Source organism: Protopterus annectens, chromosome 14.part0 (assembly GCF_019279795.1).
Source record: "Protopterus annectens isolate FY-2018-M chromosome 14.part0, PAN1.0, whole genome shotgun sequence".
NCBI classification, from domain to species: domain Eukaryota; kingdom Metazoa; phylum Chordata; order Ceratodontiformes; family Protopteridae; genus Protopterus; species Protopterus annectens.
In genome coordinates this window covers 125667295-125692114 of record NC_056748.1, presented here as the reverse complement: position 1 = coordinate 125692114, position 24820 = coordinate 125667295, and the positions used below count along the sequence as shown (strand labels likewise).

Sequence of the window (24820 nt, the reverse complement as noted above, 5' to 3'; positions counted from 1 at the left end):
AATGTCATAGCCAGAGCAACACTGACTGTGCCATAATCAGGGCCACATTGCCTATGCCATAATCACGGCAACATTGCACATGTCTTAACTATGGTGCACACTGCCTGTGACATAAACAGTGCCACACTGCCAATGACATAATCAGGGCCACCCTGCCTATATCATAATAAGGACCAGACTGCCCATGTCATAATCAGAGATACACTGCCTGTATCATAATCAGAGCCATGCTGCCTATGTCACAGTCAAAGCCTCAACCTCTATGCCAGTGAAGTGAGTACTATACTATCCAACTGTTTTACAGTACAGTGCGCTCATGAACACCCTGCCCAATCAGAATTATATGATTTGCATATGGTATGTTTATCAAGGATATAACAGGTTTCTAGTACACACCATAAAATTATCAAAGCATCTGCCATTGACGTTACCTCACTAACAAGTTCTCCAGCCTTCTTCACACTTTCAATGTGTGGGGATCCTGCAGTCATCCAGCCAACACCTTTCATGAATTTCAGATCAGATTTATACTGTGTCTGTTTTAAGAAAAAAAAAAATCACATCATTAATTTTAATAAGTGTATATATACTGTTAGATTTAATATAAAACATGTTACTTCTAAAGTAATTATTCAATGAGTAGCATTGTTTAATTGCAACTATGTGGTGCTGAAAGTAGTATGCAAAGGCACTGATTTTTTAACAGAACAGTCTGGAATTTGGACAGCCTGATTTCCATTAACACCAAATTGTGCACCAAAACCTGCAGTTTACTTTTAATTATTGTATATAACATTTAAATGTATCTGACTCACCTTACTGATTTAACTTTGTGTTCACCTTGTATTTATTTTGAACGTAAACAAATATTGTACTGTAATCTTACAAATGAGATTTAAAAATAATAGAAAATGCCTGGAATTTTACCTTGCAAACTGCAATTTATTTATACTGATTACTACACATCTGTTCCTGATGAGTAAGTTAAGAAGAGAGAAATACTGAGTTTGATAACTTTCTTCATGGAGCACACACTTTATTTAGATAGCCACCATTTACTTCTCTGAATTTCCTATCAGTAATATACTTGTCTTTCCTGCAAATTTAATGTTGTTTAAGCTGTTTCTTAGTAATTAGAAAACAAGAATACAAATGTGCTTCACTTTCTTATGCTAGGGAGTACTTTGGAAGGGAAAGTCTGACCTGTTAAAAATGCCAGGAAATGAAGGACATTTGAAATAATACACAGAATCTTAAAATTACAAGATTTTCCCTCAGAAGACCTTGTTCGATATGGCACACACACACACACACACACACACACACACACACACACACACACACACACACACACACACACACACACACACACACACACACACACACACACACACACACACACACACACACACACACACACACACACACACACACACACACACACACACACACACACACACACACACACAATGTTCCCCTGTGTTACCTTCACCCGTGCACTAATCCTAACCCTGCCCTGACCCTAATCCTACACATTGTGTTATAAAACATTCTTTCTATAGCAGGATCTCTATGCATACAGTGTCTCTTCACAGTTCGGTGATTCTGATTATTTCTGTCAAAGAGTTTCTTAATTTGCCATAACAGTTCAGTGATGCAAACTAATTTGCTATTCACAGCATCCCCTGCATAGCTGAGGTCTGCTAAAATCCTAGCTGGTAAAACATTTCCAAATATTTTCTCCATAAGGTATAGTGAGGCAAGAGATTTCAGACAGCATAAATACTTACTAGCATATAAAAGGGCCACGTGATAATGTGGCATAAGGTACCATAACAGCTGAAAGCTTGGACTAGATACTGCCATCCAGTATGACAACAAAATGGATGAACAGGAAGATCTGAGTGATCAAATGCTGGGTAATGAGTGTTCCAGAATGGAGAAATGGTACAAAAAGTTATCATTTAATTTGATAGACAAGGCTGTGTTTAGTCCCATTCTAGGCTACACAAACAAAGGTACACGCAGCTACTATCAATACTTAGGGAGGCTAGGGGGCGGAGTCTAGATGGCTAACTGAGAGCAGTGAATTTTGAGAGCTCCATAAACTAGTATAATAATATAGGAAAATGTTATTATTTTCAAGTTTAAACTGTCAGAAATCTATAGATAAACTACTAAACTACATAAATATCAATTTTGGTGGAGATATACAAAAATTTTCCTGTCAAGTAACTTGGAGATAATATATTGAGTCACTGAATATGAACAACTCAAGGAATTCTCATCCAGATGCTACTTTGAAAAAAGAACTACAATTGATGACATCTACCTTACAGGAACTATCTTTGAAGATGGATGGCTTTAAAAATGACTTAGAAAACCTCAAATTAAATTCTCAAAAACAGACTGATACTCTTAAGGAACTATTACAGCAACACCATACAAAAATAACAAATATAGAGACTTCTCTAAATGACATTGAAGGGAGACTCAAAGAGGAAGAATTTCAAAAAGAATTTCTGCTTAAACAGAATACATGGCTGCTTAACAAAATAGATGACTTAGAAAACAGGGAGAGGAGAAACAACATAAGGATCTCTGGTCTGCCTGAAAACACTGGAGGAGAAGACATTATTTCATTCTTAACAACCTGGATTCCTGAATTTTTAGATTTGAAGGAGGGACTTTCATTTGGGATTGAAAGGACGCATAAAGCACTGAGGAAACCTGCTTCTAACTCAACAAATACTCCACCTAGATCCATAGTTATAAAATTTCTTTCATTTCTGGACAAGGAACTAATATTAAAATCTGCTTGGAGAAAATCACCCTTGAAATAGAATCAAAGCCTGATAAGGTTTGCCAATGATTATTCTTCCAGAATACTAGAACAAAGGAAAAAAGAATGGCCAATAATAAAACTGTTAAAACAAAACAACATTAAAGCACAGCTGGCCTTTCCAGCCAAGATAAGAAATACTTTTTGCCAATGAGATGAGATCCTTTAATGACTTAGAAGAAGTTACTATATTCATCAAAAACAGCATAGTGTATATCCTGGAAAAATGGAATGGATGGCCCCTACTCTTAAAAGAATAAAAGAAACAAATCCTCGGACTGATGCTAGAAAGAAGAAACAAAAAACTGATTCCAAGATAGCTGTCCCAAAAAAATAACTCTTACAACTACACCTCTCAAAGTATCAACTGATATGGTACAGCACTTCTCATCTGTTTTTATTTTAAAAAAATGAAGGGATTCTTAAACAACTGAAAGACAGTAATGATTTACTCAGAATGTTCAAAGAGTCCAATAATTTTTCACAAAGAAAGGTAGATCAAGATGGGTTACTATTTGAATTATATATAAGCCAAACAAAGCAACATATAATACAAACATAGAAATTTGTATTCCCCTACTTGAACTCAATGAATACTTATCTTGTTCATTTTTCATTGATTTTACTTATAATAATTTAAGTGATTGATTAACTAATTCAACAAGGTACCATTCATCAGAGTTCAGACTCAACTGTAACAAATTAACATCATATATAATAACAATAACCGTAGAGTGTTTTGAAAAAAAATTCTGTCATGGAGACTAATGCCTGCTTCAGTTAAAGTATGATTTAGAAATGTCATATATATCCTGGTTAAATAATAATAGCAAGCTCTCAGTACAAATGTCATCATTATTCGGTCTAAATATAGTCAATATCAATTATGGCAGGTATCACAGCTAAGAGTGCTGTTTGATCAATCCTGATATAGTATGCGTGGATACAGCTGTGTCTGGCAGCTAATAAAAATTCTGTCTAGACATAGTTAATATCAATTATCGTGGGTATCATAGTTTTGAGTGCTGTTTGGTCGATCCTGGTGTAGTGTGCATGGATGCGGCCGTATATAGCAGCTAGTGCAGGTGTCATTGTTGTTCTGTCTGAAAATGGTTGATGTCAATTATTGCAGGTGCCCTGGCTTTGGATGCTTTTTAGTTTGACCTGACATGGTGTGTGTAGATGCGGCTGTGTCTGACAGGTGTTGTGTGTTGTAATTTTCATCTCCAGGAGGCAGTGGGTTGTGGCTTGTGGTCGAGGTTTGCTGATGATTGTGTATTAGGAAGAGATGTTTGGTATTTTGGGGGGGATGGATGGAACTGTGATTTGGGATGTTTTGGCAGAGAGTGATTTGCTTGTGCATCTGCTGAGTGAGAGATGGGAGGGCTGGTGGAGTGTGTTGTCTCTTGTGACGGGTTGTTGGGAGTTTTTTTTTTTTTTTTTATCTGTTTGCTCTCTGTTCTTTTCTTGGCTGCTGCCTCTCTGAAAGGGAGAGAGTTTGGGCTTGAAGTTGCAGTGAAGTGAAGCTTTACTTCAGGTGCATCGCACACCTCTGGTATGCGGTACACAGACACATTAACAGAAACAGATACTCCCGGGGTGCTATGGTAATGGAGACAGAGTGACGATAATGCTTAATGGCTCTGAGGAGCCTACAATTTGATTCTTGGCAATGACGTTTTTGGTTTTAAAAATATATATATATAATAAAAGGGCTATTTTAAACCACATGTACACATATTGATGGTCTCCCAACACTTCGTTTAGCTCATTAAGTTGATTCTTGATAAAAAAAAAACACACACACAACACACACACACATACACAATAGTTATGTAATGTATGATTTTAATAAATCTAGACATAAAATATATAATCGTCATATAAGATGAAGCAGTCTGCTGAATTTAGGTATTAAAGACAGGATTTAATAACATGGGCTTGTGTATAATAACACTACTGTCTTAACTTGTCATAAATGACATACACTACATTGAACATCAAAGGGAAGCATGATGATTTTCTTATATAAGTAAATATGCATAACAAGCCATGTAATTGCTTTAACTTGAATTGTAGTTTTTGTAACCCATCTTGACCATATATAATACTTAAGTGGTTACTAAGGTAACTAATGTTTTATGCATGACATCAAACTGACAAAGTTGTTCAAGGGAAACAATAGAAGCCTGAACTAGGAATGTCACAGAATGTAACAATCATATTCTGAACAAATAGGATTAAATTGACAATAATCACTAAGTTTAACCTTTGCTGATTATAAAAAAAATAGAATGTTGTCATTTAAATCAAAAAACTTTCAGTAAATGCCATAAAATGGCAATTTATGAATATGGAAAGGGAATTTGTAATCATTAATCACAATAAGTGAATTTGTTGTTTTTAACCTATAATTTCACTGATTTTATAATAAGAAATGACAGATATGAAAATCCTTATGTGTAGGAAAGGGAGGGAAGAGGGATGCACTGATAATCAGAATGCACTAACTTTCATCAATGTTTGCATAAAACAAACTTGATGCTTTAAGTAAGTTAGCAACAAACAAAGTGATTAATTAAATGCTGGTAAACAATAAAATATACCTTCTGATATATCCAGTAAAATGCATTGTATTATAAACATTAGGTATAAATATTATTACCATCCATTTATATTAAGTAATACGTTTTGAAAGACTTCATCAATAAGGGTGAATATGTTAAATAACTGTGTGCTATAATCTTTTACTGAGGTGTTATATATGATACATCCTACTTTACTATGATTGAATTGCACATTTTTATTTTATTTATATTACATTTGTTAACCGGATTAGTCTGGCTGAGCTTTTGGCTCATTTTCAGCAGAGACCCAGGGAGAAAAGTTCCTCAGGACTAGAAAATAATTTATTACATTTTAGTAACATAATAGTAACAATCCGCTATAGGATCTTACAAGCAGAGACCTAGAGAGAAAAAAAAGCTCCTCAGGCAATTCAATTATACAGAGTATTAACAATTGGCAGACAAGTATGTGAGTTGTTACAAACAAGGTTTCAAACAATTAGCAGAAGAAAATGTGACTGGTTACAATATTATTTAAACTGCTTAGAGCAAAATGAGTTAATAGTTAGGCAGATGCTTATTTAAAGTGGGTGGGATCTAGTTGTATAGGAGTTTGGAAACAAGAAAGGAAAGTAAGAATGGCTAGTAGAAGATGTAGGGGAGGTAGAGTACAGGAGACAGACTAGACATGTAGGTTGTTTTGAGATTGTAAGAATTAAGAGTGGTTGGAGACAGAGGAAGGGAAGAGGTAGAAGAGGCAGGGGAATAGTGTTAGAGATACATTAAGAGTGAGGTGGTGAAAGGATGGTGGTTTCAGGGTGGTTGGCTACAGTGGCAAGACCACTTTGTTTTTAGGTATTTCCTTGTGGCTAATTTGAAACTTTTGCTATGCTGGAGGGATTTTATTTTCAAGGGGAGTTGCTTCCAGGATGTAGCTGGGTTATAGTTATAGAGAAGGCAGCCTATTTTGGTTTTGGGTTTGTAGATGTCTAATCATCATCATCTGTCTATCATGTGAATATTAATTGCTTATACAATAATTAGACATTTATATTGTATTAGAATTCTGTCTAATCTACAATAGTACTTTATCAGTTCAAAATAATATAAATATTGATTATTCCTATTACATATATTCTCCATATGATAATTCAATTTATGGAGCTCAGATGTTCTGGATTGTCAAGGTATGAGTGATGACCTGATGAACTTAGGTTTATCCATCAGATTAGAAATGATTTTCAATGCATGGCTAGTGCAGATCTTAGTTTTGTTAACATTTATTAATTTAAATTTATGCCACAAAAACATTTTTAGTATTCCTGAACAAAACATTACTTTATTGGTAAATACTCAAAGTATAAAACTGATAATTTCCTTTAAAAGCTCAAACATATACTTTATAGTTATCAGAGGAAAATGTTTAATAGTCACAATAAAACAAAAATACATAGTCTAAATAACCTAAGATGGATTTAACTTTATTATCTTTAAGTACCAATGGCTTAAATAATCCTAGCAAGAGATCACATCTACTGAAATATTAAAAACTGAACAAAGCATAAATTGTCTTCCTTCAAGAAATTCATTTCAAAACAAATGAGAACTACAAATGGGATCCTAAGGAATATATGATATTGGTGCAATCCACGTATAAGACAAAGACAAAAGGGGTCACAATTTTATGGAAAACATAACCCAGAAATCATTTATAAGTATGAAGATAAAGAAAGCCTGATGGCATTTGTAATAGTTTAATATAATAACAGAATATGGACCCTAGACAATCTATACTGGTTCCCAGATACTGGATCAGGAACTGTTAAAAACACTTAGATTTCATTTCCAATAATTATAAAGGCAACTTAATATTAGGAGGAGATTTTAACTGTATATTTGATATTTCTGAAACTACAAATAAAAGACCGCTGCATACATCTGCTATATCAAGTGGGTAGAATCATTTCATTTTGTAGATACTTTCAAATTTAAAGAAGATAAATCTTTGTTGTTTTCCCATCAAGATCACAGATTTGGTACCCAAACTAGAATAGATAGAATATTTGCTGCCCATGGCTTACACTCTAAAATCATTAATTTCCCATTCACTCCCTGCCCCTTTACAGACCACAATTCATTGATACTAAAACTTTAAAATGTGTACAAACCATTAATCTTTAACTCCAGAATTCCAGCATATATAACTAAAATTAAAGAGTTCAAATCCTGGTTATTATCTGAATTACAGTTCTTCTTACATATAAATTACACCACAGAGGTCAATAAAATAATGATATGAAACTCATTAAATGCTTACATATATGGTAAAACCCTGACTTGGTAAAAAAAAAAAATCAGAGAATATGATTCAGAATTATTAGATCTACAATCCAAACTTCTGTCAGTAAAAGCTGAAAAAAATCAAAATCATTTGGAGATGAAAACGAAAGTAGAAGTATTAAAAAATAAATACAATGAAATTCTAACACACAAAACTAGTTTAGCTTTAGAAAAACTAAAAATGAATACCTTGGTCACTTTTCCCAAACAGCTACATAATTTATCCAAAAGAATCAAAATACAGTCAAAAGTTAATAAGATTAAAAATATCTCCCATGAAAAGAAAGAGAAAAAATATCTCAGATATAGGTGACATTTTTCATACCTATAGAAATCCCTATATGGAACATTTCCAAAAAGAAAATATACATATTGATCAGTTAAATCTAGATGAAAATGTCCTAATAATAAAAAAAAAAAAATACCAGAAAAAAATAAAACTAGCTCTGTAAGCACTCAAATCATACAAAGAAATTACAGATACAATAAAAGAGGGTAAAAATAATAAAGCTCCAGGTATAGATGGCATAATTATGGAAATATATAAACTTTTTCCTTCAAAGATACTATCCTTCTTCTATAAAACTCTATTAGAAATTCAGTCACAAGCTTTAATACCACCCTCTTGGACATATTCCTAAATCACACCAGTCCTAAAGGAAAACAAATTCCTAAACTTCTGTACTTCATATAGACCTATATCATTATTAAATAATGACTATAAGATATTTATGTCAATATTAACTATCAGAATGAAAATACCACTATCCAAAACAATAAATAATGATCAAACTGGATTTATATATCATAGACAGACACATGACAGTATTAAAAAGATACTTTTTCTTAAAAATTATATTAATAAATAAAATAAACACTCATAATTGGCTTAGATATAGAGAAAGCCTTTGATTCTCTAAATTGGGACTATTTATTCAAAATTCTGGTGTTATTTGAATTTCCTTTGTCCTTTGTTCATCTACTAAAGAATATATATATATATATATATATATATATATATATATATATGCAAATAATTTAGTGTATGTTCAGCTAGGTCCTTTCACCTCTGAATTAATACATAAGGGTATTAAACAAGGATGTCCCATGTCACCGATTCTATTTACTTTGGCTAATGAAATATTGGCAGATTCAATATGTAACAATACAAAAATCAGAGGAGTAGATGTTTATGAACAATACAATTCTAAAATAATGCTTTTTGCTGATGATATATTATTAACACTATCTAGTACAAAAGAGACATTAGAAGAATTAGATATTTTAATTGACACATTTTACAGGACTTCAGAACACCATTTCAATAAAACAAAATCAAAATTTTTATTTTTAAATAAAAAAAAGAATTGCAGATGAAGGGAAATCACATTACAGGGAAACAAGAATCTACCTTAAAATATCTAGGAATTGAGTTATGCAAGGATAATAATGAATTAGTCTCAAAACACTACAATAATATCATCAATACAATTAAAATCTCTGTGGAAAAGTGGAACAAAATAATATTAACATTTGAAGCTAGACTACAGTTAATAAAAATGGTTTTACTCCACAAGATTCTATATATAGCTTTGGGAATACAACTGTTACCAGAAAAGAATATACTCAAAGAAATAAACTCATACCTAATAAAACTTTATGGTTTCCCGAAAGAAACAGAATAGCTTTAATACATCATATCAGATCATGGAAACAGGGAGGATTAAACTTTCCTGATATAGAAACATATATAAAAGCATCAGTGTCTAAAACAATCTCAGATTGGATTAGTCCAAATTATTCTGTAAATTGGAAAGAATTACTAACTGTAATATCAATAAACAAATTTGATTTACAAAAACAATTTCAAATAACAGATTAAAAACAATTTGCCATGGCACATATTATGTATTAGTATGCAATTTAACATAAATAAGCCCACTAAAACTTGTATGATTAATTACTTTGACTCATTTAGGAACATTATTAATGCAAATATAGATTTAAGAATCTGGTTTGATCTTTTAACACCATACATAGCTAAAAAGAGCTATCCACATAAAATATACAGAGACATAATTAATTCCTGGGAACAGAAAAGATTTGTTTGTTGGTTTCAGTGTATTAAATAACTAATAGTTCTGGATATGCAAACAATAGAAACAATAGTAAAGCACATAAAGGCAAATAATCCAACAAAAATGTCACAGGATACCTTCTCCTTGAAAAGAACTAGACACCAGGCAGGGTAAGGTTATAAACACTTTTTTTCCCTTTATTCACACTCAATAAAAATGGAACTTCATAAGATACAAAACCTTACACACTTCCCCCCTTTTTTATAAACAATTCAAACACACTGGCAGGTTTTTTTGAATGCCACAGTTTTTCCTGGTATGAATAACAGGATTTCTCTAAGGAGCTTGCTTCATTTAAAGGCAGATGAGATTAGATAAAAATGTTTTAAGTGGTTAGCATAGAAGCAATTAAGTTAGTATCTAATATATGTATTGTTATTTATAAATATATTTTCTTAACAGATGGAATGTTTATTATATATGTGTTTTTATAGGAGAATTATTCATGTATTATACACAGTTATATATTTTTAAAGAACATATAGGTTGGACACTAAGGAGGGAGAAAAGGACCTGTACCGATTGGCTAGACAGAGGGACCGAGCTAGGAAAGATGTGCAGCAGGTAAAGGTGATAAAGGATAATGAGGGAAACATACTCACAAGCGAGGAAAGTGTGTTGAGGAGATGGAAAGAGTACTTTGAGGGGTTGATGAATGAAGAGAATGAGAGGGAGAAAAGGTTGGATGATGTAGGGATAGTAAATCATGAAGTACAATGGATTAGCAAGGAGGAAGTAAGGATAGCTATGAAGAGAATGAACAATGGAAAGGCTGTTTGGCCCAGATGACAGACCTGTGGAAGCATGGAGGTGTTTAGGTGAAATGGCAGTGGAGTTTTTAACCAGATTGTTTAATGAAATCTTGGAAAGTGAGAGGATGCCTGAGGAATGGAGAAAAAGTGTTTTGGTACCGATTTTTTAAGAATAAGAGTGATGTGCAGAACTGTAGTAACTACAAAGGGATAAAATTGATAAGTTACAGCATGAAGTTATGGGAAAGAGTAGTGGAAGCAAGGTTAAGAAGGGACGTGATGATTAGTGATCAGCAGTATGGTTTCATGCCAGGAAAGAGCACTACAGATGCAATCTTTGCTCTGAGAGTGTTGATGGAGAAGTACAGAGAATGTCAGAAGGAGTTGCATTGTGTTTTTGTAGACTTAGAGAAAGCATATGACAGGGTGCCTAGAGAGGAGTTGTGTTATTGTATGAGGAAGTAAGGAGTTCCAGAAAAGTATGTAAGAGTGGTACAGGATATGTACGAGGGTAGTGTGACAGTGGTGAGGTCTGCGGTGGGAGTGACGGATGGGTTTAAGGTGGAGGTGGGGTTACATCAAGGATCAGCTCTGAGCCCTTTCTTATTTGCAATGGTGATGAACAGGTTGACAGACGAGATCAGACAGGAGTCCCCGTGGACTATGATGTTTGCAGATGACATTGTGATCTGTAGTGAGAGTAGGGAACAGGTGAAGGAGACCCTGGAGAGATGGAGGTATGCTCTAGAGAGAAGAGGAATGAAGGTCAGCAGGACTAAGACAAAATATATGTGTGTGAATGACAGGGAGGATAGAGGAATGGTGAGGATGCAAGGAGTAGAGGTGGCGAAGGTGGATGAGTTTAAATACTTGGGGTCAATAGTTCAGAGTAACAGTGAGTGTGGAAGAGAGGTGAAGAAGAGAGTACAGGCAGGATGGAATGGGTGGAGAAGAGTGTCAGGAGTGATTTGTGACAGACGAGTACCTGTAAGAGTGAAAGGGAAGGTCTACAAGAGAGTAGTGAGACCAGCTATGTAATATGGGTTGGAGACAGTGGCATTGACAAAAAGGCAGGAGTTTGAGTTGGATGTGGCAGAATTAAAGATGTTAAGATTTGCACTGGGTGTGACGAGGTTGGACAGGCTTAGGAATAAGTATATTAGAGGGTCAGCCCAGGTTGGAAGGTTTGGATACAAAGCCAGAGAGGCACAATTTACATTGGTTTGGACATGTGCTGAGGTGGGATGCTGAGTATATTGGGAAAAAGATGCTAAGGATGAAACTACCAGGTAACAGGAAAAGAGGAAGGCCTAAGATAAGGTTTATGGATGTGGTGAGAGAGGACATGCAGGTGGTTGGTGTGACAGAGCAAGATGCAGAGGACAGGAAGAAATGGAAACAGGTGATCTGCTGTGGTGACCCCTAAGGGGAACAGCCGAAAGAAGATGATGATGATATTAATGTGTTTTTAACTTGAGAGCAGACTTAACTAATTAATTCATTTAAGTTAATTGATTGTGATCAATCAATTGAATGGTATATAAAAAGGGGGGAAGTGTGTAGGGTTTTGTATCTGATGAAGTTCTGTTTGTATTGAATGTGAATAAAGGGAACAAAAGCGCTTATAACCTTACTCTGCCTGGTGTCTGGTTCTTTTCAAGGAGAAGGTATCCTGTGACATTTTTGTTAAACAATAGAAACAACATACAAAATTCCACAACAAAATTGGCTAACTATGCAAAGCACCCTGACATAGTCGCAAGTTTTATGCAGAATAATTTGTAATTCTTCATTTAAAGAAATACCTAAACTTATGAAACACCTATATGAAATCATATATAATGATTATGACATGCAAAAATTTACAAGCTATTGATAAATTATAAAACTACACCAAATCCTCATATTGGAATTATATAACAAAAGTACACTCGTTAAAACTAACTGAAGAAATTAAATCAAATATTTTATTATCAATAAAACATACATCCTTTACACAATACTGGAATGTTTTTAATTAGAAATGCATGCACAGAACATGAACTAAACTCCAACTAGAATTACTAAATTTAATTATTTCACAAAGGGAATATATTTGAGGTGTGAGCAAATACATAATGCAGATTGTAACCACATTTTTTCAACTGTGTTAAAATTAAGCCATTTTGGAATGGTATGAAAAACTTTTTAAAAGCTTTATTTAAGGAATCGTTTAACTTATCGAAATCTCTAGTATTATTAAATGTGTATGAAGGTCCTCATTTAAATGAGTCAAATATGTATCTAGTTTAAACAATACTGGCAATCTCAAGGAAGTGTATAACAAGAAGATGGAATACAAACCCAATACTGACTTTGGAAGACTTCTACAGCCTACTGAAGACCACAGCATTGTTGGAAATTAAAATTAAAGAATTAAGGATTCATCCTAAGCCATTTATTAACAATCCATGGGAAAAAAAGTCATCATTAATTGACACTTTACAATAACTGTACAGATACATTCTGATAACTGGATTGTTATACCTATAAAGTTGTTGTGTCTTTCGGCTTTTCCCAGTTAGGGGTCGCCACAGTGGAACTCCGGTCCGCTAATGATTGGCAGTTGATTTTTACGTGCTGAGTTGCTGGCCCTAATGCACAGCCTTCAACGAAGGTACGCCCATTCACGCGTGTCTCCACAGAAGACGCTCTAGCTGAGAATCAAACGGGACAACGTCTTTCTGTGAGGCGACAATGCTACCACAGCACCAGGCTGATGTAAATAGTGTACATAATCATTTAAGATGTTACATACAAATACTATGGAATTGATTCAACTGTATTTGAAAAATAAAAAAATTTTGAGAAAAAAATACTTAGGGAAGCTAGAAGAGCAGGGTCAGGAAATATACTATGACTAGCTCAGTGGTCATCTGTCCGGTGCTTTTACAGATCTTTATTTTTCAAACGCTTCTTCACAGCTAAATTACTAACAACCAGAAGAAAAAGAACACATAAAAAGTGCGTCATGTGTTCCCACAGTGTACAAAAAGTAAAAAAGTAGAATGACTTCCAATATGGCTGGATACTGAGTAATAGGTTGATTAGAGTTCTCCTAGTGTTTGTTTGTCTTTTCGGCTTTTTCCCGGTAAGGGGTCGCCACAGCGGAACTCTGGTCCACTAATGATTGGCAGTAGATTTTTATGAAACGCCGAGGTGCCAGCTCGACCTCCCAACCTTCAACAAATGCATGCCCATTTACGCATGCACGTCTTTCAAACGCTACCCAACCACGGGGAGGACATGCAGACTCTAGTGTGAAAACTGAAATTGTGAAAGAAAACCCACTAAAGTTATACAATTTGATCAAATTCAGTTACTGGCTTTTAACTGCACTATCTAGATCCCAGAAGAGAACATTTGTTGAAGGTAAGAAGAAAAGAGAAGAGAAAACTCTAGCTGGGAAGAATCTTGTAGCTGTTCAGGAAAAAGCAGTTCATGTTTCAGCTTTGGTACATGAAATGGCTTCTAGAAATTTAGAAGAAAATAATACATCAAATGCACTCAAAGTTACTTAAAATACTAAAGGAATATATACAGCCAAATAGCAAAAGGCAGAAAAAAGAAACTTTAACTAGTATTTGGACAAGCTGCTAAAACTGCAAAAATCAGAGGCTGAAATGAAAAAAAGCCTAGCTGAGTATAAAGCTTTTTAAGAAGAACCATTTCAAAAAATAACAGAGTTAGAAGACAAACTGCAGAGAAAACCTAAGATTTTGTGCTGTGCCAGAAAAACTGAAAGGATGAAACTATATTAATTTTATGAAAGTATAAACAACTGGTATGGTACTAAAGAAAGTTTAGCTTTATTTGCAGATAATATTATTTTTCATTTGATAAATCCAGAAAAGAACATTTTGGTGTTGTGGAACATTTTCAGACAAGTTCAAGTGCTAATAGCTAAACCATGAAAAACTAAAGAATTTAAATGAAAAGGAGAGAGGATTCAAACCTTGCACTTGTGACCCAGGAAACAGTGGCATTAACCGTCTATGCTAAGAAAATAGTGTAGCAAGTTTTTTTTAATAAAATGCCTTGGATCTCGGGCAGTACTCAAGGCCAGTAACAACAAGATGGATGGGAAACATACACGCATACTTCTCAACCTCAAAGTTCAAGACATCTAGATAAAGCCAAAATATTGGTGGGACAAAGACGCACATTCAGGAATGGATTTAATTAATCTTCTTCCACACTTAAAAAGTCAATAAGATAACATTTTTATTAGCAAGCATTTACTGTAGGATATGAAGTCTGAAACTGTAATGTCTGGCATTAATGACAGAGTGTATTCGTCCATGAGGGCAGTGACAATGTAAGTGAAGACATCGGGGGCATTGTGTCACCTCAGGGACAAGTAAGGGATATATGTTTTGTGTGTGTGTGTGTGTGTGTGTGTGTGTGTGTGTGTGTGTGTGTGTGTGTGTGTATGTGTGTGTGTGAGAGAGAGTGTGTTTGAATGTGAGTGTATTGTCTATCAGAGATTGAACAAGGAGAGTGCGCAAGTGCTAACATGATACATGGGCCACCAGTGTTAACTAGAGCAGGAAAGTAAAAAAAAAACACAAGATCTCCCTGACAATGCTAAGCTACCAAAAACAATCAGCCCTGCAGGTGTGATTAAGAACACAAGGCAATCAGTACTACTGGTGTAATTAAGAACACAACACAATCAGCCTTGCAGGTATGATTAAGATCACTGCATAATCAGCTCTGCAGTTGTGATTAAATACACAAAATAATCATTGCTGCAGGTGGATTAAGAAAACAACACAATCAATGCTGCAGGTGTGATTAAGAAAACATCACAATCAGTGCTGCAAGGGTGATTAAGAGCACAGCACAATGAATCCTACAGGTGTGATTATGAACACAAAAGAACAGAATCAGTGAAGAAGGTGTGATTAAGAAAACTGCAATCAGCGTCACAGGTGTGATTAAGAAAACACAATCAATGCTGCAAGGGTGATTAAGAATACAGCACAATCAATGCTACAGGTGTGATTATGAACACAAAACAAGAGAATCAGTGAAGAGGGTGTGATTAAGAAAACAATACAATTAGCGTTGCAGGTGTGATTAAGAAAACAACACAATCAGTGCTGCAGGTGTGATTAAGAAAACAACACAATCAGTGCTGCAAGGGTGATTAAGAACAAACGAAGTAAAAGAACAAACTAATACCAAAAAGAATGCAGGTGTATCAAACGGACTCGGCGAGGCATGAAAAAAAGACCAATGCTGTTTATTAAATGAAGCGCTTTTCGTTGCTATGTTATGGCAACTTCATCAGATTAATACATTCAAAGTACCTTACAAATTTAAATAGTAAGTAAACAAATCACATGATCAACAATCACAGTACATCATAGTAAGAATCAACCCATCAAGTCGAATGAATTAAATAAAACAAGTTCCTCTTATATTTTCACGAAATGTAAGTCTAGAAATAAAAATCTAAGAATAAACAAACTCCTGCTTGTAACCAACGTGATTCCTGCTCACTTCAAACACTAAGTGTACATTAAAAAAAGCTAGTTAAACTAATTCAGCTTAATGTTCAAGCATATATAATTCACACAAAGTATTCAATTCTATTAATATAAAACATTAACCTTAAATACAACACTGCCTTACCTATCAGCTGTTTAACTACAAACAAAAATAAAAGTACATTTAATAAATAACAGCTTAGTTGCAATATATTTTTGTGTATGTCATAACTTCACCCTCCAAAAAGAATTCATAACTATTAACCAATACTGTCTGTTGTGGTTTAAATACCCTGTCATGTCAGACCATACAAGTTAGTTTAACTAAAGATGTCATGTATGTACGGATAATGGGAGGGCATCCCCGAAGCCATTTGTTGCACAAGTAGCAACAATTTCTAATGTTAACATTTCACCCACACAACAGGACAATGAAAGTAATGTTGTTAATAATTTAAATAACTTAGATACCCCAGAGCCCATATCAGGCTCTTGTCCTGTGAGACGGAGTGAACGTATACGTAGTCATAATAACAATAATCATACCACAATCGACCAACATAATGGGAACAGGTGAAGTATGGCGAACCAAAATTTTCAAGAGGTCAGCCACACAGGAGCCATACCAAAGAAATATTACAATCGGAACCAAAAGAACAAACGTCACAACAGCAAGTTCAAAAGATAGTAAATGAAGATGCTCGTATAGTAAATATCATTACATATTCGACAGGGGACTTTAACATCTTTAATTATTCTTCTATGAGGATTGACCCTGTGCTTACTGAATTACTTGCAAGGGGCAATACTTTTGTCCCAAGTAGACCTTCGAACTTAGTCTAATTAATCATGGACTTAAAGTTGTTCGTGAGGAAGTTGAACTTGACTGTACTTTTTGGTAACACTGCCAATATTAACCAAGAGTTGAGGATCCCAAGCACGTTTAACCCTCCTTTACATCCAACATTAAGGACTTTTGAACATGTGTGTGAATTGGACTTTAGACACTTTTCTAAAGCCTTAAGGTCTGGTTTACCCAATATGAAGTCTAATGTTACTTTAGAAGAGCAATCAATGTTGCATCTATTAAGAACATCACAAGTTAGAGTAGTCAAGCTCAATAAAGGTGGGGGGCATGGCTATATTCGATCAGGCTGATTATAATATAAGAATGCAAACTTTGTTATCTAGTGAAGCATATTCAAAAGCCTCATTGAACAAAGTAAATACGGCATATAATCATATAAAATGCTATTTCAACGACTTATTCATTGAATTTATGATAGACATTGAGACCTTTAATTACATGACATTACCCTGGCCTAGGACCCCAGTTATGTTTGGCATTCCCAAAGTACATAAAGACTTGCATGATCCACCCATGAGACCTCTTATAGATGGAAGAGGCTCAATTACATATCCTTGTGCTAAAGTGGTAGACACTATTTTAAAAAAATACCTTCAGACTGAACCCCAGATTTGTAGAGACTCTTGGTCATTTTTACAAAAGATTAAAAATCTGGTTTTCAATAGAGATGACAACTTTCTCACCACTGATGTCAAGGACGTCTACACTTCAATCCCACACTTGGATGGTATTGAATGGGTCAGTCTTATGTTAAAATCTAAAAATGCACCAACTCAAGAAATTTACACTGTAGAAACTTTATTGGATATTATTCTTACAAACAATTATTTTATTTTCAATAATGAGTTCTACTTACAAAAATGTGGGGTGGCTATGGGTTCACCCTGTGGGGCCAGTTTTGCAAATTTAGTGATGGCATACTGGGAAAAAGAATTTATTTTCAAGAACAGTGAACACAGGGTGAACCTCACCTTTTACACACGTTTTTTGGGTGACATTTTTGTGATTTATCATGGTAGTGAATACCAAGCTTGGACATTTGTGTCTTACTTGAACTCTACTACGGACTTTTTCAAGTTTACATTCAACTTTAGCACTACGTGTATAGATTATTTGGATTGTAAACTGTCTAAGGACACCACCAATAATAGATACGTGTCGAGAATTTATAGAAAAGACACATATTCTGACTCATTCCTTCACTTTTCGAGCTGTCATCCACTTCATTAAAAATGCTCTATAGTGAAGGGCCAGCTCATTTGAGCAGCCAAGATGGTTACATTAGAATCTGATTGTAGTGATGAATGTATACAGTTGAGCAACATGTTTCAACAGCAGGGTTACCCTATTTGTTTAGTACAGTCTCTAGTTGCAGAGGTAACTTATAAGAGACATACAGGCCTAATTAAACCTATTTTAAATAGAACACCACATGATAGCATTATCCATAGACCAGACTCAGAGTCTGTGGTATCCCAGACACTTATAACCAAACAAATACATGTTAATGAAACTAACAGGGCTTTAGAACTAGTTTCATTACTTCCTTCAGTAAAGATAGTGACACAGTTAGATTTATCTTATACAAAAATTGGGAGTTTATTACTACCGACAAACTCCTGATTAATAAATTTGGTGATGTCTCTAAACTAATGTTTAAGAAAGGACCTAATCTCAAGAACGTCCAGGAAAGGAAAGTAACATCATGTTCAACTAAACAAACTGGGATGACTACATGCGGGTGTTGTAGAATGTGTAAATTTATGCAACTTGGTGAAAGTTTTTGTATAAATGGGAGAAAATACAAGATGAAAAACAAATTCCATTGTAATTCTAAACAGGTTGTTTATGTAGCTAGGTGTCAATTCTGCTCAGCCTTCTATGTGGGGAAGACTAAGCGTAGGCTCCATGATAGAGTTTATGAACATACTTATGCTATCAAGACCAACAAACAGGAGAACCCTCTAGCTAGATACCTAGCTTTTAATGAAAATCACAAATTTTTATTCAAAGCAACTGACCAAATAAATATGGATCTTAGAGGTGCTCCTTTCAATTTATTGCTCGAAGAATGAGAATTAGCCTGGCAGATTAGGCTTAATGCCTTTTCAAGTCCTGGTCTCAACGACACTTGCAATATTGCCTGTCTTTTAAAACTTAGAAGTCTGATAAGGTAGAATATAGCAGGTCGACTTGTGAATGTTCGGGGAAATATTATATGATGTTTGTACAAATACACTATGTACATGTTCTGTATTTTCCAGTATATACATCTTGATTAAATGTTTTTTCCTTATGTACATGACATCTTTAGTTAAACTAACTTGTATGGTCTGACATGACAGGGTGTTTAAACCACAACAGACAGTATTGGTTAATAGTTATGAATTCTTTTTGGAGGGTGAAGTTATGACATACACAAAAATATATTGCAACTAAGCTGTTATTTATTAAATGTACTTTTATTTTTGTTTGTAGTTAAACAGCTGATAGGTAAGGCAGTGTTGTATTTAAGGTTAATGTTTTATATTAATAGAATTGAATACTTTGTGTGAATTATATATGCTTGAACATTAAGCTGAATTAGTTTAACTAGCTTTTTTTAATGTACACTTAGTATTTGAAGTGAGCAGGAATCACGTTGGTTACAAGCAGGAGTTTTTTTATTCTTAGATTTTTATTTTTAGACTTATATTTAGTGAAAATATAAGAGGAACTTGTTTTATTTAATTCATTCAACTTGGGTTGATTCGTACTATGACGTACTGTGATTGTTGATCATGTGATCTGTTTACTTACTATTTAAATTTGTAAGGTACTTTAAATGTATTAATCTGATGAAGTTGCCATAACATAGCAATGAAAAGCGCTTCATTTAATAAACAGCATTGGTCTTTTTTTCGTGCCTCGCCGAGTCTGTTTGATACTCCTGCATTCTTTTTGGTATTAGGGTGATTAAGAACACAGCACAATCAATGCTACAGGTGTGATTATGAACACAAAAGAACAGAATCAGTGAAGAGGGTGTGATTAAGAAAACAATGCAATCAGCGTTGCAGGTGTGATTAAGAAAACACAATCAGTGCTGCAAGGGTGATGAACAACACAGCATAATCAATGCTATGGGTGTGATTATGAACACAAAACAACAGAATCAGTGAAGAGGGTGTGATTAAGAACACAACACAATCAATGCTGCACGTGTGATTATGAACACTACAGAACACAATCACTGCAGTGGGTGTGATTAATAACACAACACAATCAGAACTGCAGAGAGTAATGAGTTAACGTTTCTATTCAGGAAAACATTGTTTTTGGACATTGTTATTTCTACTAAACAGCTTCTGGATTCCAAGCACTTTTTGCAAAATGTCCCTCTTTAGGTTCTCATAGGGAAATAGTTTCTGTCAAATAATTCCTTCTTTATACTTAAGGGGGTCTGGAAGTGAATATAATTTAATTAATTGGTTTGGCTGCATTACACCAAGCATACTTAAATGATTTATAACATCTCCATAAGCTTTATGAACACTCATCACCTGCTCAAGAAGTACATAGACAGAACTCAGTCCCTGAGTAAAGATGTCTCTCTCTTTGCTTCCATTATATGTGCCATTTAAGGAAGAAAATTACTAAATGGATCCTCGTTCAGTGGCTGTTTAATGATATCTCTTTGTAAATAAAATATGGAAAGTTTCTGCAATCAAAGACTAAGGCACATTCTACTAAAGCTGTCTCTACTTTGACAGCATTCTTCTGTAATATCCCTTAAATGTCATGGTGTTCCAAAATAAATTTGAAAAGTGCTATATGATGGCTAAAATTCTATATCCAGGTCTTCCAGTGGGGCTGTGGTTACCAAGATGTTTTCTTACAGCAGTCACCAGGACTATTGCCTATAGACTGTTCTAATATTTATTGAATCTGGAACTCTGCTTTATCAACTAAAAAAGTTATGGGTATTAATCAAGAAAAAACTACTAGAAGTGATCTGCCTCTAATGATAGAACCTCTTTCCAAACCCCCCTACTTATTTCCTCTAAGCTAATATGCTATTGAAAAGGAGTTCATACTTTTGCTGTTGACAGCATCTCACTTGGTTCGTCGAAGGAGTGAGTTGAACCTGAGATGTTTATGACGATGGAGCAAAGGTGGCAAACGAAAGTTTTATAAATGACACTGCCCTCATGTCTGTGGTGCAACTCGTATTAAACATTATCCTCTTCTAACTGACACATTTTTACAGTAATCGCCTATAATTTTCAATTCAGTGAATACCCTATGTGTGTTGTTGCTTACACATATATTTATTTGGATTCCTAACACAAGCTCAAAATTTCAAAACTTCAAACTGCAAATGGTAGAGACCATAAGATCAAAATTTTGAAACTTCGAACGTTTTGAATGGAGATCGCCGTACAGCACAGAATGGGAAATTTACTGTCTTCCTCACTGTAGTGTGATCTTGGAGTTGGTATATTTATTTAGTAGGGGGTGCGGGAGGTGCAAGGGGGGGTTTGCCCCCCCTGCAAAATGTGAAAAAAAAGATTTTGTTTTTATTGTTGTATTTACTTTTGTTATCATGTAGTAGATAGCGGAGCTTTTCTCCTCGGGCCTCCACTGAAAATGGACATGTATCCAGTTGGACTAGCCCGGTTAACAAATGTAAAATAAAATAAAATAAAATAAAATAAAAATAAAATTACAATTTTGAAGTTTCAAAACTTCACTCTTATGATCTTGACCATTTGCAGTTCGAAGTTTTGAAAATTTGAGCTTGTGAAGTAGATCTATTTATTTATGGTACGCATTTATATACACATGGATGTATGCACACATTTAAAATATAAACAGCTTTACACAGCTAAACGCATTTATTTGTGTATGCACATATATATATATATATATATATATATATATCGCTGCTGTACTGATAACATTGAAGCTAGAGCATGACACACATTAACACATTACACTTTCCTCCCACATTTCTTTATGTCAACCAAAAATGATTTAGAAAAGCAACAGAGAACTGTACAAGTTCCAAGTAATAACTTCAGTGCATGCAACGAAATAACAGTCGTTTTTCCATGAGGACAAGCCCCACTGCAACTCCCACCCCTCCTGCTATGTAAATATTTTATTTCCAAGACTGCACAATACTGGGGTAAGGGCGTATTTCTCACTCAGGTCTTTTGTATATTCTGCACACCGTTGACCATCTGTGCTGTGCTGTTGATCAAATTGTGTTAACAGTACATCTGTCAACTAATCCAACTTTCGAACTGTTGCACAGCACACACACACACACACACACACACACACACACACACACACACACACACACACACATACACACACACACACACACACACAAAATCAAAACCACAGTTCTCAAGATGCCCTCCTGACTGCATATTTTTCACTATAAGATAAACGCACAGTCCATGCCAGCAGGTTACTTCAAAAAAGATTGTTTAATCATTAATACTTTTGTCCTTTCACTCCCAATGGAACACGTCAGACTAATAAACATTTTAAAACAAAGCCAAAGTTTGTTACAAATCATATGTCCACTTTAAACCAATCATGACTCATTCCAGCTCACAAGCAATCGACTTCTTGTAGTTTAATGCATTAAAAATATATCTGTGAAAAATCTGCATAAAACAAAATAACAGCAGTGATCATATTAATACCAGAAATTGAACGTCAGACCTTTTGCTTCTAAGGCTAATGTGCACACCAGAAAACCTTCACAGTGCAGGATGAAAATGCTGCTACTTCAGTATATGTATGCATGTGTGTAACAGCTGTGCATGTTGCACATACATACACAGACACACGCACACACACACACACACGCGCACACACACACACACACACACACGCATGCACACGTAGCAAATGGAACTTGTTATGACTCCAAGTAATGATGCTGAGAAAAGGTTTTGTAGGGAAGTTTATTATTACATTTATTATCCATTATTTCTTATTTGTTTTAGTTATTAATTAGCTAACTCTTTGCATACGGCTATATTCTAATATACTCCTTAAGGGGGTTCATGCTTCCTTGAAGACTGAACATTTGAGTTCCAAGTGTGTGAAATAGTTGTGCCAAATACAGGTTTTTGATGCAAAGTTATTCAAATGTAAAAAATTACAATTAGAGGTGTCATATCTTGAAGAATGCATCCGTAATAAAATCATTCCAAAAGGGTTACGCCAATGGTGCTTCCCAGCAGGCTTGACGGATGACAGCATTTTCTATCATGAATTGATAGAATTATTCGATAAACAAGGTCAGGAATTCTTGCAAGCACTTATTTTGTTCTACACTAAAGACATTTCTAGTCTTAAAATTGATCTTGAAAAACTCGAAAATGAAATAAAGTCGGATGCAGAATTCCTGAGGTATAAATATGAATACTGTAGAATATTTTCAAGTATTGATGCCACTATTGAAAAGCTTCTTTTAACCAAAAAGAAGAAAATAGCCAGGGACATTAAAGACTATGCTAATAAGCAGGCATATCCTAGGCTTTCCAACAAAGTTCCAGGGAGACTTAATGCCAATTTACAATCTGGCCAAGGCATCCTCGAGCTGGATCATACTAATTCCAAAAGTAGTACTGATGTTCCTAACCAGCAAAGGCAGTTTTTAAGGAGGAGCCCTAGGCTCAATACCAACAACAATAATAATAACAAGAATTTTCAAGAAGGTTCTGTTGAACAACATGCCCACTCACGGGAATGCCAGAATTGTGTAGAACATAATATTCAAGACATGGCACCCCAAATCCATGAAAACCAATAGGATTTTTGTCAAGTGGGCAATTCCAGGGCGAGGACCAACAACCGATATCGACCCCCACAGCAGAACAACAAGCGGAACAAGAGGAGACCACGCAGGAGATAGTTTACAACCTCAATTTTGGTATAGAACCACACCTGCATAAAAGCAGTGGTGGTGACTTTACCATTTACAACTATGCATCTCTGGAGATCCAACAGGACATGGTAGACTTTTTATCGAAAGACTTATCTTTTGTTCCTAGTCGCAAAATGGACATTGTAAAAACCATTATTGATTTGAAAGTCTTTGTCCGTAAGCTTAATTTGAATTTATTGATGGGTAATAATTTGCCCATAACTAATGCATTAAGAATCTCTAGTTCTTATAACCCTCCTCTCCATCCCAATTTGCACACGTTTGAAAAAATGTGCGAAGTGGATTTCTGGGCCATTAAAAACAATGTGACACATAGACGTCATAAATACATCAATAATATTACCTTTTTGGAACAGGATTTCATTAATTTATTGAAAGAATGTAACATCAGGGTAATGAAACCAGATAAAGGGGGAGGTCTGGTATTCATGGATCATTGCACCTATGTTGACTATATGTTTAAACATCTAGAAACGCCCTCTTATAGGCAGGTGACATTGACCGAGGTCAACGTAGCATATAGCAAGATTAGGGAAACTTTAAATGATTTATTCCTTGAGGGTTCCATAGATATGGATACTCATGAATATTTATCAATGGCAGCACCTAGAATTCCAGCCTTTTTTGGCACTCCTAAACTGCATAAAAGGCTGCATGCCCCACCATTTAGACCTATAGTGGATGGGAGAGGATCGATCACATATGCATGCGCCAAATATATTGATTCTGTTCTCAAACCACTAATTATAAGTGAGGTCCAAATATGTAAGGACTCATGGAGTTTCCTGGATAGTCTAAGCAAGCAAGTTTTTTCAAAAGATGTC

General features: G+C 34.8%; 1 protein-coding gene across 3 annotated transcripts in view; it reads right to left on the bottom strand.

Moving 5' to 3' along the window:
• The window catches only part of LOC122788887 (nebulin related anchoring protein), a 503978-nt gene that overhangs the window by 38725 nt on the left and 440433 nt on the right, over positions 1 to 24820 (bottom strand). For all 3 annotated transcript variants that reach the window (XM_044055831.1, XM_044055830.1, XM_044055833.1), the window contains one exon: positions 432 to 536. In XM_044055831.1, coding sequence (XP_043911766.1) covers positions 432 to 536 — 105 coding nt within the window. The remainder of the gene's footprint in view (positions 1 to 431; positions 537 to 24820) is intronic.